The 15,091-nt window shown below is 35.2% G+C and overlaps 2 protein-coding genes across 16 annotated transcripts; one reads left to right on the top strand and one right to left on the bottom strand.

Annotated features, from left to right (window-relative positions):
* Positions 1–1,471: 1,471 nt before the first annotated feature.
* LOC100679377 lies at positions 1,472–10,205 on the bottom strand. 13 transcript variants are annotated; one of them, XR_001729159.3, is made up of 5 exons: positions 9,662–10,205; positions 9,387–9,588; positions 4,994–5,159; positions 3,994–4,198; positions 1,472–3,843 (listed from the first exon to the last, which is right to left on the bottom strand). XR_001729159.3 is itself a non-coding variant. In XM_031928755.2 (3 exons), exon 3 carries the CDS (start codon positions 2,525–2,527, stop codon positions 1,754–1,756), a length of 774 nt encoding a protein of 257 aa, XP_031784615.1. In that variant the 5' UTR covers positions 2,528–3,843; positions 3,994–4,198; positions 5,041–5,251; the 3' UTR covers positions 1,472–1,753. The 13 variants fall into 13 exon arrangements, 1 of the variants encoding a protein (XP_031784615.1); XR_004227448.2 differs by having other exon boundaries at positions 5,041–5,159; XR_004227449.2 differs by having other exon boundaries at positions 5,041–5,159; positions 9,484–9,588.
* On the top strand, positions 5,763–9,387 carry LOC103317026 (delta-latroinsectotoxin-Lt1a-like). Of its 3 annotated transcripts, none has more exons than XR_004227447.1 (3): positions 5,763–5,863; positions 5,971–6,147; positions 6,571–6,886. XR_004227447.1 is itself a non-coding variant. In XM_031928754.1 (2 exons), the coding sequence occupies exon 2, from the start codon at positions 7,564–7,566 to the stop codon at positions 9,286–9,288; it is 1,725 nt and encodes a 574-aa protein (XP_031784614.1). In that variant the 5' UTR covers positions 6,046–6,147; positions 7,538–7,563; the 3' UTR covers positions 9,289–9,387. The 3 variants fall into 3 exon arrangements, 1 of the variants encoding a protein (XP_031784614.1); XR_512680.3 differs by having other exon boundaries at positions 6,212–6,886; XM_031928754.1 differs by lacking the exons at positions 5,763–5,863; positions 6,571–6,886 and adding an exon at positions 7,538–9,387 and having other exon boundaries at positions 6,046–6,147.
* Positions 10,206–15,091: the final 4,886 nt, after the last annotated feature.

Genomic DNA, 15,091 nt, shown 5'->3' with positions numbered 1-15,091 from the left:
TTTTCTAACCTCCAACAAAAATCTTGATTGCATTAGTATTGCACGCGTGCACATTCTGTTAGTATCTATTTATTTATTTATTTAAACTTATTACACCGGCATGACTACCCTTTACAATATAAATAATCAGTATGAAAATACGTAGATTTAAACGACGTTGCAGGCAAATACTTTCGAGAAATTAATACTACAGTAAACGATTCACAGTCCTATAAAAAATAATAATTTGAAATATATTAACCTAATCTTTCATCTTTAAAAAGATTCATCCGAAAATATTAAGTTAATAACTTAATGTTGCAAGTTAAAAATTTGCTCAATGTCTAAAGCGATAGTAGCTTGTTGTCTATCGAATAGATCAAGATTTTAAGGACAATATGCTTTGTAAAAGATGTGAAATCTCCCTAAAAAAACTTTTTTCAAAAGTAAAAACCTTGGCAAGAAAAAGACTAATACAAGTAGTGAAATCTATAAATATAAAAATGCTAAGTATAAATGTTTTTTTTTTTTTTTGCTAATATTAGCGCTAAGATAAAATTCAAGATAAGGAATCAGCTTTCCCAAAAAATATCTAAATGTCTTTTTCTTGCCAAGGTTTTTACTTATGAAAAAAGTTTTTTTAGGGGTTGTTAAATCATAATTTCTAAGGTGGAGTTCTACCAAATATTTTTACTTTCTCAACTTTTTCATTTGATTGTAATATTTTCTTAGTTTTGAGCAATTTTCATAAACTATTTAATGAAATATAATAATTCTTCGTATTAAAGAGGTAGTCAAGAATACTGTGTTTTTTTACGACTATTGTGTATCAAGAAATAACTCAACCAGTTCATTATTTATAGCATTATGCTGTTTTTTTGAAATTTTGAATCAGTTATTGTGTAGTAGTCAAGATACCGTTTTCATTTTCAACAATTATTGTTACATGTTTTTAGTATTGTTGGATGTAATAATTAACTTAAAAATAAATATCACTGTTAAAACTTAGTGTACTCAGAATCTGAATTCGATAAATAAGATAAAAAAGATGATACTAAATTCATTTTCTTTCAATACCTGTATGCTAGGTATTCATTCATATTTACATCACGTAGATTAACCATGACTAGATTATATCTAGCAAATCTACCATGAGGGTCACAAATTTTATTCGCTAGTTCCTTGACAAAATTATTAGTAAATTCGGCATCCCTATCATAAATATAATCTATATAATCAATAATATCCCAGTCGTCAGTCGTCACAGTAGTCTATGGCTGTACATACTTCGTTTGAATTAAAAAAACCTTATTTTTTCAAGATTCCAATCAATAATTTTTTCACGGATACCTGTTAGTGGAAAAAATAGAAAAGGGATATCAATGTGTTTTCTATACTCTTGTGCTAGAGATTCAATATCTATTGGATCAATAAGATGTAGCCTACGGTTACGGATTTGATTCGTTATGTTTTTGACAAATGTATTAGTAAATTCAGAATCAAAATCATACATATATTTCATATGATCAATAGAATTATCCCATCCATCATAGTAATTTTTGACTACAAGTACGTCATCTGAATTAAAAAACATTATTTTTTCGAGATCCCAACTAATAACATCTTGCGGACTGAAATTCGCCTTTAAATTAGATAGTTGTGGAGAAAATAAAAGAGAAATTTTCTGTAATGCTGATTCATAATAATAAGCCGATTCATAAGATTGAGTATTAATATATTCTAAAATATCATCATTGTGATACGCATTAGGTTTTTAATTAAATCCTTCATCTCTAGTATATATTGCTGCATTGGTTATAACAGCTCCGACATCTTTATATGCTTTTCTGATATTATGTGATTGTTTTGGTAATCTTTCTTCTAATGTCTGTAAACATATTATGGCTGCATAATATAACTTATTCATGTCATCAGAAGTTCTCGCAATAAATCTAAGTGTACCGTAAGGATTCATATCAGCACCAATTTGCTCATTTTTCATTCCACTATTTACTAATATCAACGCTGACACATTTTTATGTGTAGTAAATAATTTAATAGCTTCACTAATTTTTTTTGATTTAGCACTAGTATAATCCAAAATCAATATCACTTTTTTTTCTGGATTAAGTCGTTTATAAATCTGCTCAAGATTTACTGTGGAATTAGGGCCCTTAGAAGAACAGTGATTCAAATCAAGGCATATTATTGCTCCTGTATTTCTTGATACAGAAATATTTTTTACAAACTCTATTGCATCACTTATTTCGTAATACATATATTCTGTATCAATATTTTGCTTACCCACTTGATACATTGACAAAAAAAGTGCTAAATTGATTGCTCTCATTCCTGTATTTACTATTATCTTTTTAGAGTAAAACGAGGTATTTTCAAAACTAACTTCACAATCACTAGAACTCCCATACCCATCTTGACCACGTTGAATTGTGCTATTTTTCACAAATTCTAAATTTGCTTTTTCAAGGAGACGATATAAACCCTTTATCTTCTTATTATTAATTAAATCTGTAATATCTACTACCATTGTAAAAACTGATGAGATCTTTTGTATTATGTCCCAAAACTTGATGTCATTTTTAATAGATTCATTTTCTTCATTGCTAAATTTAAATTTTCTATTATTAAAGTCGTTCTGTCCACACTTCAGAGTTACTTTATTGTCATAAATCAACTTTTTTAGTACCTCTTCTGAAGGTTTGGCAAAATCTTCTATTTCGTCTGAAGATGGTAAAAGTTCATGAGCATAATCAGCTAGTAAGTCAACGTAATAATTTTGTCTTGTTATTTGATAAGATACTTTTCTTCCGCTTGAATCTCCATTCTTACAAAGTAGATCACGTGCACTCTCATTTGCCTTCCAATCTTCAACTAGGCTAAAATGTTTTTTAACGTTTTGATTGTGAAGATTGATCTCATCCTGTCGAAAACGTAGCTTTAAAGTTTTATTTAACAATGGTTCTAAGAACTTAGTGTCAAATAAATAAAGACTTCGGGCTAATACCTTAGCATAACATTCTGGCACAACCCCAACATTGTTTCTAAAACTTGTTTTCGTTTCTGACACACTTGGGATATTATGACCAAAACTAGATCTAATCACCAATTCAATTGGGATATCTTTTTTTAAAGCAACACGGTTAGTAATAGCAGTGAAATATGCTATCGCTATCTTATAGAGACTGCTTTGTTCTTTTTTTTAGACTGTGCTTGGCAAATTCTGGTATTTGCACCATAATGCATGGAAACTCATTTAGAAAATATACATTTATTTTACTTTGATTTCTTTTGCGAGCTAAAAATTGATCGATAACAGTGCGACAAATGTATATTTTATACCTCAGCAAATCATCATACAATAAAGAAGAAATATTATTTTTATAAATGTTTTTGCACTTTATCTCACTATCGAATATTTGATTATATTCGGTAAATGCCCATGGACTCATTATACAACCAGTTTTAGATGGCGATGTAACGTTTTTATCGCTACAACGCGGTTTATTTATATTAAAATTATCATATACTTTGTTACGCTGCGTTCTCGCGATTCTATCACAGTTACCACCTCGACATGTTGATCGGAAATACGTCCCCCAATACAACGAATTGGACATAACAAATTCACTACTGCCTTAAAATCTAGTTTTATATTCAGATCTAGGAAAACAAGCATGACTTCTAATTAAGGCATCATTACTTTCTTCTGATCCATTTTTGTCGTTGGTTAATGTAGATCTAATATTTCCTTCAGTCCTGACTTCATCCAATTTGAGGTCCTGCAATCTCTCAGCCAATGATTCTTCCATATTTTATGTTTCGCTTCTCGATATTTTTGATACACTAAAAAAAGTAAGAAGATGCAGCAAGTACAAAACTAATGCTAATTTATAGAACTAAAAACAATTTATTTAACATATTTAAAGAAGAAAATTAACGATAAAAATATAGGGTCAAAATTGAATTACACGTATGTGATTCAGCATTACTTACATTCAGGATATTCAGTTTCTGACTTGCACTATTTTTGGACTAGTATTGACAATTTCTCTCTCTCTCTCTCTCTCTCTCTCTCTCTCTCTCTCTCTCTCTCTCTCTCTCTTCTCTCTTCTCTTTTGGAGTTGCTGTGTCTTATCAGAGGAACGCTGATCGCTCTTGGCCGTTAGGTCGTTGGGACGTCGCCTCTGATTCAAGTGCGCTGCAGTGGAAAAAAGATCGGAAGTTAAAGTAAATACAAGATGGTCACGAAAATAGTCATACATATAGACCTAACCAAGAGTTTAGAACACAAAACGGCAAGAGGTCAGGTGCAGTTATAAGCGCCAAACTTGAAAGAAATATAATATGCCTATCAATTCATCCTCGGCGCGACCGTACAACAGGAATTATGCCGGTTAGTTATAGTCTTTGACGACAATTTTACACTCCCGGCGCGATGACTCTAAGGAAATTTCTTATTTTTTTAATTGTCGGTCAGTGGATTTTAAAATTTTATTAAAACGTAATACATGATTACAACAGTAAATTGTAAAGATTTCAGATCGTTCCACAAGTCCGATGCCGAAAAAACACTCGTTTTTCTATTTATGGCGATAATTCGTTAAAAATGCTGACCATCAAGCAATTTTCGGAACAAGAACAGAATAAGAAATCTGCTACAGCCATTGCGCCGAGAATTCAAAATGTGCTATACTCTTCGCGACAAATCGCCGAAATGTGCTATAGTGTTCGCGAGAGAACTAAAATTAAAATGTGTTATATTCTCTGTCTTTAAATCGAAAATGCGCTGGTTATTGTTAAACCGATACATTATTAAAATACCTAAAAGCTATAAGTATTAATATCTGTTTAACATCGATGATTAGGCATACAACTAGCGCCCTGGATTCTACTATTCCTCTACCTATAGTAGACCACGATGCCTTCAATACCCGGTTGTAGTGCAAACAAAAAGATATTAAAAACTCTTGTTCATTCAAGTTATTAATATTACCTGATAAAAATATCAATGGATTAATAAAGCAGTGCTGCCAGACTCACTCTGTGACAGAAGATAGCTTTCAGAGATGTAAGAAGGAGGTTATGAAATACTTGGCTGGAATTGATCGAATGTCAGTGTCAAGCAGTCGTCTTTACAACGCCTCAGCTCTGAATGTTTTCTGAAATCCAGCATAATTTTTTCACTTTCAATCGCTGCATAAAAATAAAATTCTACAAAAATGTTTGAGAGTTAAACGTTCTATTCTGTTGTTGATACCTATATCATGGCTCCTCTCATGATATTTATTAACATGAATGAAAACCTACTTAACATCCAATGATTCAATGACTTTTCAGTATATAGGGTATAGCAAATTCGAAATTTCAAATTATGAAGATACTCTTTTCAAACTATTGCAATCGCCACAAGATTACCCGAGCTTTTTCCAGAATGTTCTAGATTTTTCTAGACGACTCAGCCTGCAGTGCTTGCATGATGATGCACATACCTATATGAATTCGCAAAAGCGCGAGATCGTGCCCACTCGAAATCGTGCGTGCGTGAGAAACGGGTGTGTCTATAACGCGCGCAATGACAGAAAATGCATTTATTATACTGATTCGATTGTCAAGAGGAAGAAGAAGGAATATCCATTTTTTGCACTAACAATAAAAACATTAGTACCCTAAACAGGCGGCAGAGGGCGCGACGTGTGTCGCTCGCGGCTCGGCAAAGCGCGCGTAAGATCTCGATCGATATAGGTATCAAATTCTTCGCGGCAGGATCACATTCGAGAGCCGGCATTCGCAACTTGTGAATTCTGCAGGGCTGTGCGAATAAACAGTGCTGCGATCAACTGCAATCATGTGCAGCGCTCACAAAGTAAGTACCTGATGATTACTGTTTTGATACGCGTAATATCATGCACATAGTTAATGACAAAGCGACTTATGTGTGGTTAATGATTTTCATTGTATTTCGCACCACAGCCCGACGTATCGAAAGATCCAGTCGAACTGAGGACCAGTCGTAGCAGACTTACTCCGAACTGTCACAGACTGCGGCGTGATCTCGAAATATCAGTGAAGGCTTGCTCACTGGGGTAGTAAAAAAATAAGCTATACCACTGTCGCGCCGGGTTTGCGCAGTGGGTACAGGTACGAGAGGTAAGTCAAATGCGTCGATTAATGTTTTTGACTCGCTCTCATAATTTTTACCTCCCTATTACAGGCGCACGCAATACACAATGAGTTTGGTAATACATACGTCGCTTTCTAACGCATGCACATAAATATATATGCACGCGCGCGTGTGTGTGTGTGTGTGTGGCGGAAACGCACCCAGTATGGAACTACTTAGCAAATTTGACTATAACGAAAAAGAGATTTTAGATTTTAGATTTAGATATAATTTATTTCTGTACATTATGCTGTACAATTTAAATAAAGAATACAAAGAAATTGTTAAAAAATAATTGTCTGTGAGTGTGTGAAAGATGAAGCATGTGGAGTGAAATGAAAAAGCGTATGAGTTATCATTATGTGTTTTCGTTCGAAAACGTGCTTGAGTTATCATTATGTATTTTCCAGTTCGAAGAAGTATTGTTCAGCTGATTGTTTGAATTGCCAGATGGATATTGTTTTGCGAAGACGTGATAATAGAGGCGCTTATGAAAAATGAATTCTTCAGCGTGTCCGGCTTGAAACCGGGATGTCCAGGAAAATCACCTCACCCCTCATAGGCCTGAGTGCGACGTAAAAGTCAAAGAAGGCTAGAATGTAGGTGGGCACTGCGGTATGTTAAAGATTGTTCTCATAAAGTAGGCCATAAAATAAAGTACTTCCTACGTCCGGCGGTGGTAAGCCGTTGCAACTCACGCCTGTAAGGGAAGATGTGCTCGTGAGAGTGAGAGAGAGAGAGAGAGAGAGAGAGAGAGAGAGAGAGAGAGAGAGAGAGAGAGAGAGAGAGCAAGTAGCGATTAATAGTTTAGGTTATACTCTCTTAATAAAATAATGAAAAATGAGTTCAATTCTCTTATACAGTGAATAGTCACTATTTAGAGGGTAAAGTGTGCTTTTTACAATAATTATTCGGTTATTAAAACCGTGAATATTCACCAACTTTTTTAAGAGAGTAAGTTTTCTCATTTTCTTCATTTATTTGTAATTTATAATCAGGCTTTCTATATATGTATTGTTAACATCTTACTTCGATCGCGTGTTCATTTGGATTCTAGTAAAATGTATCTATTATTCTTTTTATTAAACCATTAGCAACTTTTGTAACACGCTTAAATTGACGTCATTTTCATCTATTTGGAGTATTTGTTTTTTGAAAAATTTGTTCTACCTTCGGGTGCAAAAATAAGGCCCGCGTAAATCCTTATATTAACATATAATATACGAAAGTTTTTTAAATCTTTTGTTGTAACGAGATATTAATATAGATTTTTTTATTACTCCTGAAAGTTATTCGTACTTTCAAGTGTGAATTTTACTAGGATCCTTCATTTTTGCCTCGAACAATCCATTTACAATCTGCTTTAAATTTTTTTAGGTACACAAACTGTTTCACCTGGCAGAATGAATCGACAAAACGTGCTCGAATCACTTATTGAAAAAGCTATCAGAGCCGGAGACATTTCAACAGTCAAATCTGTTTTGCCGAAAGTAGATGTGAATCTTCGCCTCTGCTCCAAGTTCTGCGGGGAAGAGGATTTTACTCTACTTCACTTGGCCGTGCAACAAAACCAAAAGGAAATCGTAAAGCTTCTACTAGACTATCAAGCAGACGTTGGCGCAAAAGACTCCCTCGGTAGGACGCCGCTACATCTCGCCTGTGGTATTCCCAGGGCCATAGTCGACGTGATAAAAACACCTCATATTTTAAGCGAAATTGAACAACATTGTATCGACATAGCAGAAACAAGTCTCGAAATTGTTCAGTCATTAGTCGAGCAAAGAAGTTGCATCATTGATGAAGAAGATAATAATGGTGAAACTCCACTTTTTCACATCCTTCGTGACGATACATCTAACACAGGCAATCAGTCGCTGAACAGCATTCATGATTTAGCTTTTATATTTAATTTACGAACGGTGAAGTCAGCGATTATAGAAGAACTTATAAATTTGCAGCATCGGAAAATGCAGATTTTGCTGAGCAATAACGCGAACGCTGATACTCTTCTTCCTGAGACGAATGACACGATTTTGCACCGGGCCATCATTGATCTGGAATCTTCCAGGGATTTGCAGCAGTTCGCAAAGTCGTGCTTTGCCGACAAGGCACACACAGACATGGTTAAAGCCATTTTAAATCACGATATTACTTGCGACGTCAACGCAAAAAATAATTTGGGCGAAGCTCCAATAAGCGTCGCAGCATCATTGTTGAGCGCGGATATCGTCCGAGTACTTGAGGATAGGGGCGCAGACGTACAGGAGGCAAAACTCGAGCATTTCCGTTACCCACGTGTTTTACCCTGTTTAGAAGCTGTGGTTAATTTACTGGATATTATAGATTTTCGAGAGGAGAAGGGATTTCCCTTGAGTCCCAATGAAAATCGGGCGGTGCTGAAGTTTCTACTTTGCAACAACGAAGATTGCTGTTATGCTGATTCCGATAATGATATCGCTTCGTACAAGCTTCAGAACTTGTTACATTACGGCACTGAATGTAACAGCATAATGACACTCGAAAAAATGTCTACAGAGAAAGGATATTCACGGGAGTTGGCGAACCGTAAGGTCAAAGAATATCTCGTCAAATTGACAGCGATCAGTGAGTCGCGCATCAGCCCAAATTTGAAAGAGCATTTGCAAAAACGAATTTTAGAAGATTCACCGAGCACTGAAGCCAGGATTCGCAAAAAATGCAAGCATGATCTTGACGAAATGGAAAAATTTATATTCAACCATAATGGCAAATCTTTAAAAGACATTTTAACCGCGCCAATGGACAAATTTAACTATTTTTACGAAGAGCATGGTTATAGGGAGTTCTATCAACTGAACTCTTACAAGGAAGATTTTTCCCACTTTCTTCACATGATTGACGGGATTTTCGCAAAAAATCTCGTTCGATTGCATGTTCGAAAAATCACCGAAGATTATTTTCCACTGCAGCTACTGCCAGAACCTTGCTGGAGAAATACATACCTTTATCTGAGCAGTGAGCACTTGCTCAACATGATTCAAGCAAGCATACTTGATCCACAAGAAGATATAGACAATAAATCAGTACCTTCGAGGTGCGATAAAAATTCAAGTCCATATCTTACGTGTTTTGCTTACAATTACTTCTAAGCACTTTTCGATGAAAGAATGTATGTAAATACAAAGATAATGTCAACAAAATGCATGCAAGGACAAGTCAGTATAGTTAGTGTGCTTTATTTATTTACCTATACCCACTTTCTGAACTTAAGTCGATTTCAGAACTCGATAGCAACATATTTTGAAAGCGCACTATAAAATAAGCCATACAATTATATATTATACTTATTCGACTTGATGGCACTGGTTGGCATAAATCCGCACTTATTAGGTTACGGAATGCTTATTGTGAATTGACTGTAAGCTGCACCAATGCATGCGTTCGCCAAACTGTCAAACAACAAAAATATTCGTGAAAAATATCAAAACTTTGAATCGCAAGCTTGCTCGATTTTGATCTTACTAGACTTTCCTGCATACTTTTGCATTATAGACTCGTCGTGTAGTGCTCTGTGGTTTTCGAACAACTGTTATAGCGTCCGGCGCATTTTTATTATCGTTCTACCACACCTCTTAGTAAATATAGATATATCCACGCGCGAATAAGCGCTGTCGCGAATGTGTGGGGATTTCCGCCGTTGAGAGCTACACCGCCGAGTGAATAAGAAGCTGCAGAGAGAGAGAGAGAGAGAGAGAGAGAGAGAGAGGCGCGCTTACTTAAAAGACTGTGTGCGCATGTGTGTGTATGTTCGCGAAATGCGTGGCGAGTATATAATAAGAGAGAAACAGTATAAGAAGCAACACCGCAAATTCGAGGAGAGTATATTATTATATCGTATCTCACTCTGTATAGCCTGTATAACTGAAAATTACTATTTCTGTTAAACCTTATAACTCGCTAACTAAAGTTCAGAATGTTTTAAGACAATTCCTGATTTTATGAGGTTATGAGGACCCTATGTAAAATAATGTGCTCCTAATGTAAAATAACTAAGATTAAAAGTATTTTAAAAATTATTAATATACTGTATATTTGAACAATATTTTATCTATTTAAACTATAAATTTTGTCGGAGGAAGCTACGTGCCAAAGAATTGGCAGGGTTTTTTAATTTAGCATATGAGTCATTCTACGAGAAGTTGGACACTTTGCGGTCGAAAAATCGAGCTGTTGCAATTTTGAGGGCACACTGACCAGAACAAGTTTTCTACATGCGTTTGGACATATATAGTATGTAAAAAAACATGGGTGCCACCTCCAAATTATATGCCGACAAAAAGTAACGGGCCAATTACTAATTACCAAAAAATAGCCTTTATTGCGCTCCAGGTAATTTATTACCCGTCCGAGCAAACATTATTTTTTTGGCATTAATGGACAGCCGAGCCTGAGCCGTGGCAAGAAAAAACGCGTGATTTATCACACAGTCAATCACGTGATAGATCACTTGAATTCTCACGTGAGAAATCACGTTGAAAATCAAGTCAGATATAACTCATAAAATTGAAGTATTGTTTTTAATTAAAATAAATTAAATTATTTTGTTATTACTAAACCAATACCAAGTTTATTTAACAATGAAAAATATACTCTATTATTTATTTGCGTATCTATTAATACATAATTATATTGTGAATAATTTCGAAACTGCCATCATAACCATGGATACCCTGATGATCCAATACCTAATAATGAACGGTGTCTCGGTTAATCTGGTCCTCAACGACCATGACGAAACAGCCATTCACCTGACCACTAAACAGAATTTTTTCCAAATTATTCCCGACCTGCTTGATACTGACGATTACACCTACCAGCACAACAGTACAGACGAATTCGGTATTTCTTATTTTCACGTAAGTTGTATGTTAGGCCTAAAGGACAGAGCCAGGCACTTTATTGAAAACGGCGCCAACTTGAACGGCAGTTTTTGCAACGATGACTACGGAATACTTCAAAAGAAGTTTTTTATGATCCATCCATAAGGTATAGTGGTTCTTTGCTTTTCTTTCGCGTTATCCGGATCCGAAGGGCTCTCTTTTTTCGAATTTTTATAAGACTTTCGATTGCATACTAATAACGAGCGAGTTTTTTTCTATAATGTTTTAAGCTACTTATTTGACTTGCCTTAATATTGCGCATCGTTTTCAAAGTCAAACACGGCGAACTTTTCTGTACTTTCTTAATATACATCTTTTTTTTTACGTTACCTTTTCAATCCAGCCGCAACTGGTGGCTTCTGTCGAACTGCAATAAAGACGGAAAGATTTTTCATCGCGATTTTTTCAGATTATGCAGCGAAATGATCGAGTCTCGATGAAGGCTAAACAAGAGCTAGCCTTAGTTTGCAAAGTAAAGGCCAAGGTCATCGATCTAGTAAGGGCAGGGCAATGTGAGAAATTAAAGCTTTTCTTAGAACACGGAGCGGACGTCACGACACGTTTCGGTGAGTCTGAGGACACGATTTTGCACGTCGTAATCAAGGATCTGTTAACTTCGAGGGATTTCGAGCAGTTCGAGGACCCATATTTCGCGGACAGATCGCACGCAGAGATGATCGAGGCGATTTTGAATCTGAAACTCGTCGACGGTATCTGCCAAATAAAAATGGCAAGACGCCCATAGACATGGCCATGTGGGTGCTAAGCGCGGACATCTTCAAAGTTCTCGTGAATCACGGCGCGGATCTGAGTAGCGTTGATATCGGTTCAGTTTGCTAGCCAACAGACCGCCCTGCTTGGAAGCCGTGGAGAACCTAATTGATATTGTTGAGATGCGACGCAGCGCGGGAATCGACTTGAGCCAAAGAGATACTCTGGCTATTTTGAGATTCTTCATAGATCGGAGTTTCACCACCTACTCCGAGGATAACGATGCCAATGACGAATTTCGAGCGTTTTTGGAGCTCGGAACGGAAGACACCGTAATTAGAGCCCTGGAAAAGTTCGCAGGAAACATCTCGGAAAGGTACGATGTCTATTGTACGAAACTCACGGCAGCTCACATTTCTGGCGAGAGCAAGAAGTACTTGATACAAATGCGACTCTGCGGTTTGGCTGTGAGCAAAGAAATCGAAGATAATCTGAAATCGATCATCTCCAACGTGAGCCCGACTGTGAAGGTTAACGATGCTTATCTGAAAATGATCAGGGTTGAAGCCTGCACAATGAAAACCTTATAGAACTGGTGAATGGCAAAACGCTGCGGGACATCTTGAGCTTACCTTTGGAGCAAATGCGTTCTTTTCTGAAAAATAGCGAACTCAGGCAGAGCATCGGAGCCCATTTTCGGAAATATTGGAACGAAATATTTGAAATCTTCCAGGAATCTTTCGACGAAATATTTCTGAAATAATGTTATGTCCCTCGAATTCCTATATTGAAATATTTTTTTAAAGAATTCAGAAATATTTCTGAAAATTTTCACGAAATATTTCAGAAATATTAATGCAATAATATCATGTCATAAAATGCCCCGCCTTGCAAATCTCTCATGAAATATTTCCTTGAAATATTTCTGAAATGTTTCTAAATTATTTTGTGGCACGCAGTCTCCTGGGATTTGTATTTGAAATAATTCTGGAATATTTAAGCAAGCTTCCGTAACATATTTCTTTAAAATATTTCTGATTTATTTCTGAATTATTTCAGTGTTTAATATTTACTGGAAAATTTTCAGTATAATAATTCCGGAATATTCCAGAAAGCTTTCATAAAATATTTCTTTCCTAGATTTGAGAAACACTTCTGAAATGTTTGTAAGTTTAATAATCACTATAAGTTACTAGTGAAATGATGATTCAGAAATATTTCTGAAAAATTTAATAAAATATTTCACCTGAAATAATTCAGAAATATTCCACATATCTTCCGTGAAATATTCTTCAAATGTTCCCGAATTGCTTGAAGGTACAGTCGCCTGACACAATAACTTTGCTTTACGCGCCACAACATGGCGGCGGGTCTCTTGTTAATTGGACTCCTTAGATCGGTCATGACTGTCAGTAAAGCGATATCTGACGTCATGACCGTCCTAACCTTCTTCTTCTTCTTCTTTTTATGGCCATGGTTTGCTGTCTATGCGACTGCGAAGCCGATGCGCCACCTTGTTCTGAAAGCCCAATCAACAAAAAACCCGCCGCCATGTTGTGGCGCGTAAAGCAAAGTTATTGTGTCCGGCGACTGTACCACAACACCGTGAATATATCTTATTTTATATATATAATTATAGTAAATACACAAACAGTTTGTATCTTTGCTTTTCCGCCATCGGCTTTCGTAAACTAGTTAATGTTAGTAATATTAAACTTTTGAATCAAATTATACGAAAAATAATTGAAATCATGTAAGCGGATAAACTGTTAATTCATTAATTCGAACCCCTTTTGTTTTTGAATATAAAGAATAACTCCATAGTTTGACAGCAGGTACAAACACATAATTGATCCAGTGTGAATTCATGCGCAGGCAGCTAGAGTTAAAATTTATTTTAAGAGTTCCAATAAAATATTAAAGAATTATTTCATAAGTATTTCAAGAAATGTTCCATTGGAATATTTCCGAAATAATTACACGATAGTTTTCGAGACATATGTATGGAATAATCCTGAAATATTTCAAGAAATATCCAAAATTTATTTGAAAAGTTCCAATAAAATATTAGAATTAAATAAAATATAAAGAATTATTTCATATATATAAGAAATATTCCATTGTAATAATGAAGAAATAATTATGTAAAAGTTTACAAGATATATCTATGGAATATTTCATAAATTTTTTGATAAATGTTTAAAAATTCGTTACAAAAGTTCCAAAGAAATGTTTAAAAAAGATTCCAAAAATCTTCCGCAAAATATTTCAGTGTATTATTAAGTAAATAATTCTGAGCAATATTTTATGAAATATTTATGTAAGATTTCCTAAAGAACATATCGAAATATTTAAAAAGGAATTTCATAGATTCCAACAAAATATTTATGGAATATTTCTGAAATATTTCACGAAATATTTCTATTGAGTTGATTGATAGCTCTTCTATGGAATATTACTGGAAGGTTTCAGAAATATTCCGTGGATATATTTCACTGAAATATTTCGAAATATTTCATTGAAATCTTTCATGCTGTGTGAGTGATCCTTGCTGCGAGAGGATATCAAAGCATCTGAGTAACGTCGATCTGCTGCATTTGTTTCAGCTTACGCTTCCCCCCATCCTCAACTAGTACCACCACCCGAGGAAGAAGTGTATGCTCGAGAATGTCGGGGAGGATTTATGGAATTCGAATTGAAAAATATTCAAAGGGCGGTTGACGCTTGGATGGACAACATGGATGAGAAACTCGATGAGTTCGGGTTCTGATTTCTTTCCAATTTTCACCCGTATATTGTTTCATTTCAACCATACTGCGTTTAACTAGTTTAGATATTTGTTATAACAGTTCATAATATTCTGCCAGTTGCACTTATGTCAGTGCAATTGAGTCGGGTACATTAAAATCGTACCTTATTCTAACGGAACAAAAATAAATGGATAACCTTTCATAAAATACATCCGCCTGTGTAATTACAACACTTTCCTACACCGTATAATAAAGCTGAAATAGTCAAATTTGACGCAAAAAAGTAGGAAATAGGGGTGTATAGCTAATCGTAAATTACTCAATAAAAGTATGGCTTCGACGAAAAAAAAGTCCAACGAATATGCGCCAAAACGTGCGTTCTCTGCGAGCCAAAATAGCTCAGGTGCCCAAGCTCTCCATAATTGATAACGATATATTTTCAAAATGTGCTTGAACGCGCTACCGAGGGCTTGTACACCGCAGAAGATTTATGTTTCTTTTCATTTATCGCATTGTTATTTGTACGGCGCTTATTTGCATAAAATTCTATT

Source organism: Nasonia vitripennis, chromosome 4 (genome assembly GCF_009193385.2).
Source record: "Nasonia vitripennis strain AsymCx chromosome 4, Nvit_psr_1.1, whole genome shotgun sequence".
Taxonomy (NCBI): domain Eukaryota; kingdom Metazoa; phylum Arthropoda; class Insecta; order Hymenoptera; family Pteromalidae; genus Nasonia; species Nasonia vitripennis.
This window is presented reverse-complemented; position numbering and strand designations above follow the sequence as displayed.